This window comes from Teleopsis dalmanni, chromosome 2 (genome assembly GCF_002237135.1).
Source record: "Teleopsis dalmanni isolate 2A chromosome 2, ASM223713v2, whole genome shotgun sequence".
In the NCBI taxonomy this organism is placed as follows: Eukaryota; Metazoa; Arthropoda; class Insecta; order Diptera; family Diopsidae; genus Teleopsis; species Teleopsis dalmanni.
In genome coordinates this window covers 189,764,540-189,767,447 of record NC_051847.1, presented here as the reverse complement: position 1 = coordinate 189,767,447, position 2,908 = coordinate 189,764,540, and the positions used below count along the sequence as shown (strand labels likewise).

The 2,908-nt window shown below is 29.5% G+C and overlaps 1 protein-coding gene across 1 annotated transcript; it reads left to right on the top strand.

Moving 5' to 3' along the window:
• On the top strand, window positions 1-2,570 carry LOC119682254 (TRAF3-interacting protein 1). Its single transcript, XM_038095639.1, has 5 exons — window positions 1-159; window positions 431-548; window positions 655-2,084; window positions 2,143-2,357; window positions 2,423-2,570. The coding sequence occupies exons 1-5, from the start codon at window positions 22-24 to the stop codon at window positions 2,568-2,570; spliced, it is 2,049 nt and encodes a 682-aa protein (XP_037951567.1). The 5' UTR covers window positions 1-21.
• The last annotated feature ends 338 nt before the right edge of the window (window positions 2,571-2,908 follow it).

The window sequence follows — 2,908 nt, the reverse complement described above, 5'->3', positions numbered from 1 at the left end:
ATTTTGTTAAATTGTAAAATAATGGCCGAAAGCAATATTGATCCGACTGTGATAAAACTTACACAAGATACACTTGGTAAATATGTTAAAAAACCTCCGCTCTCAGAAAAACTTTTGAAGAAACCACCTTTTCGGTTCCTATTTGATATATTCACTGTGGTAAGTAATTTATTAAATTAAATTATTTATATGAGGCTGATAGTACTATATATTATTTTTTAAAAGTGAAGAGTTTATATATACATGAATTATATCAACATGAAACTTCGATATTGGTGCGATATTAGATATTTATCGCTTTTATAAATTAATAATTTTTGCATACAAATAATGGTACTTAGGTATACTTATAGTTTATTAATTTAAACTATTTGTCAGTTCAAATTTAAATAATTGACTGTTGCTATAGTAAATAAAAATAAAATTATAGGTTATACGTGACACTGGTTGCTTTGAAGGACTGTATACAGCCGAAGAACTTACTTTTGAGAACATCAAAGACCGTGATGACAAAATGAAATTCTTACAAAAAATGATTGATGTTGTTAGTAAGTATAATTCACATATATTAAATCTGTAATATGTGTTTAAAAATTAAACCCAATTAGAAGGATCTATTTTATTAAATTAAAAAAATTGTTCTTGATTTTCTAGAACTTACAACAAATGATTCCTTAACGGTTCGTACTTCAAAGATCGTCGCTGGTCATGAACCGGAAAAAACCAATGAGTTATTACAGCTAATGGGTCAGGTAATTGAAAATAAATTAGACTGGAAAAATGCAATGAATAAACTTAGTAGTGGAACGCCTGATAATAAGGAAATAGTTACAAAAGACAGTAAACAAAAAGACAGCAAAATTAAGGAAAAAATTAAAGATAAAAATGCCAAAACTAAGGAAATGAAAATAAAAGAATCGAAAACCGGTACAAAAGCAATTTCAACAACAACAAATGATGGAAAAATTAAGAAACCTTTAGTAGTAAGCAAAGAAAAAGAAAAAAATACCAAAGACAAAACTACTATAAGAGATAATAGGGAAAAGGACATAACTAAAAAGATGAATGAAACAACAGAAAAGTCAAGTAAAAAAATTAAAACTAAAACTGAGCAAAGTCCATCCCCCAATAAGGATGAAATTAAGCAAAAAGCTAAAGTTGCAAAAGTTGTACAACAAAGTAGCATTGATAAGAAAATTGATGAGGAAATTAAAAATAAAATATCTCCGATTAAAAAAGTTGATTCTCCAGTAAAGAATATTAAAGCAGAGGAGACGATTTCTACAGTTGTTAAACAGAATAGTTCACCACAACATAGTACAGAAAATGATATATCATTACCACAAGAACTGAAAAAGTCATCTGAAACTGAACAATTAAATTTAACACCTTCAAAGGAAAGCGGAAGTCGTAAATCTTCTGCTAAACTTAGTAATGACACCCCTACCAAAAGTAGACGTTCGAGTGCAACCAAAATGACTAAGATTGAAATTAGTAATCATGTTCAACAAAATGACATACAAAGTCTAGATTCTTTAAGTACTTTAAATGAAGTAGAAACAAGTCTCAACTCTAAAGCTATAAAATCAACGGAATCCGTTGCAACAAAAGTGCAACCAACTGCTGCTACTGAAACTCCTAGTCCTATCAATAAAACGGAGTACAAAAGAGAATCGACGTTTGTGCGTGAAAACTCTAAAGATAGCACTAATAGTGTTAATGCCACTAATCGACCACGTACATCACTTAGACCGCCAAGTGCACGACCAGCTTCTGCACGTCCAGGTGCACCACGTAGAAGAGATAAAAATATTGAAATCGTACTACAACCAAATGACCAAATAAATATTTCCGGCATAAATGTTAAGCTTGAAACATTTAATGATGTTTACGATGATGGCGAAAATTTAGTTATAATTGAAGATCCAAATGCTGAACACATAAATGGTTTTAATCTTAGCGATCGCACAGAAAATCAAACTGAAGAACTTGCACAACCAGGCCATTTGGTACAACAAATTCTAGAAACACAGAAAGAGTTAGTACAACAGAATGTGAATGATATAACGAATAAAACGGAGAAGGTAAATTTTTTGTTTAAAAATTTAAATAATTGATAGATACATATAGTTCCCTTTTCAGGAAACTGGTTATACCAATGGTCTAAATGCACGACAAAGTTCAGCACGACAGATGAACAATTTACGTGAAGTTATACAAAATTTGGCTAAATCGGTAAGTCCATTAGGCAAGTTAATGGATCTAATACCAGAAGATATCGATGCAATGCAACTTGAATTAGTAATGTGGCGCGATACATACGTTCAGGCTGCTGCCGATCTTAGAAGGGAACGAAGGTAATTTGAAAAATTAACTATAAACTATTTTGATTTTAAATTTACAATCCACATATATAACACAGTCTTACTACATCTATGACGGAACCAATGAAAAATCAATTAGTCGAGATCGATGGAAACATAAAGGAATACATTGAAATGATTAAATCGAGCAGAGCAAAAATATTACAAAATGGTGACAAAATTATAAAAATGTTAACTGAACAATAATTAAGCATATATGTATGTTGGGATTATGTTAAAATTAATATATATCAAATATTTATCAAAATCAGTTAATAAATGCAAATTGTTAAATTAACATAATTAAAAAACATAAGTAAATCGTTACAATATTTTTTAAGTAAATCGTTACACAATACACAATTTTATTTCAATATGCATATCTCTTTTTTAAACTACTAATACAAGAAGTAAAAAAAAGTTATTGTGTCTGGAAACATCTAAAATTAGTACCTATCTTTCGAAGACAACTGGGTCAACCGAGACGACCACAGAAATGAATTTTTAAAAACTTTATATATTATAATTATATATAAGAGATATAT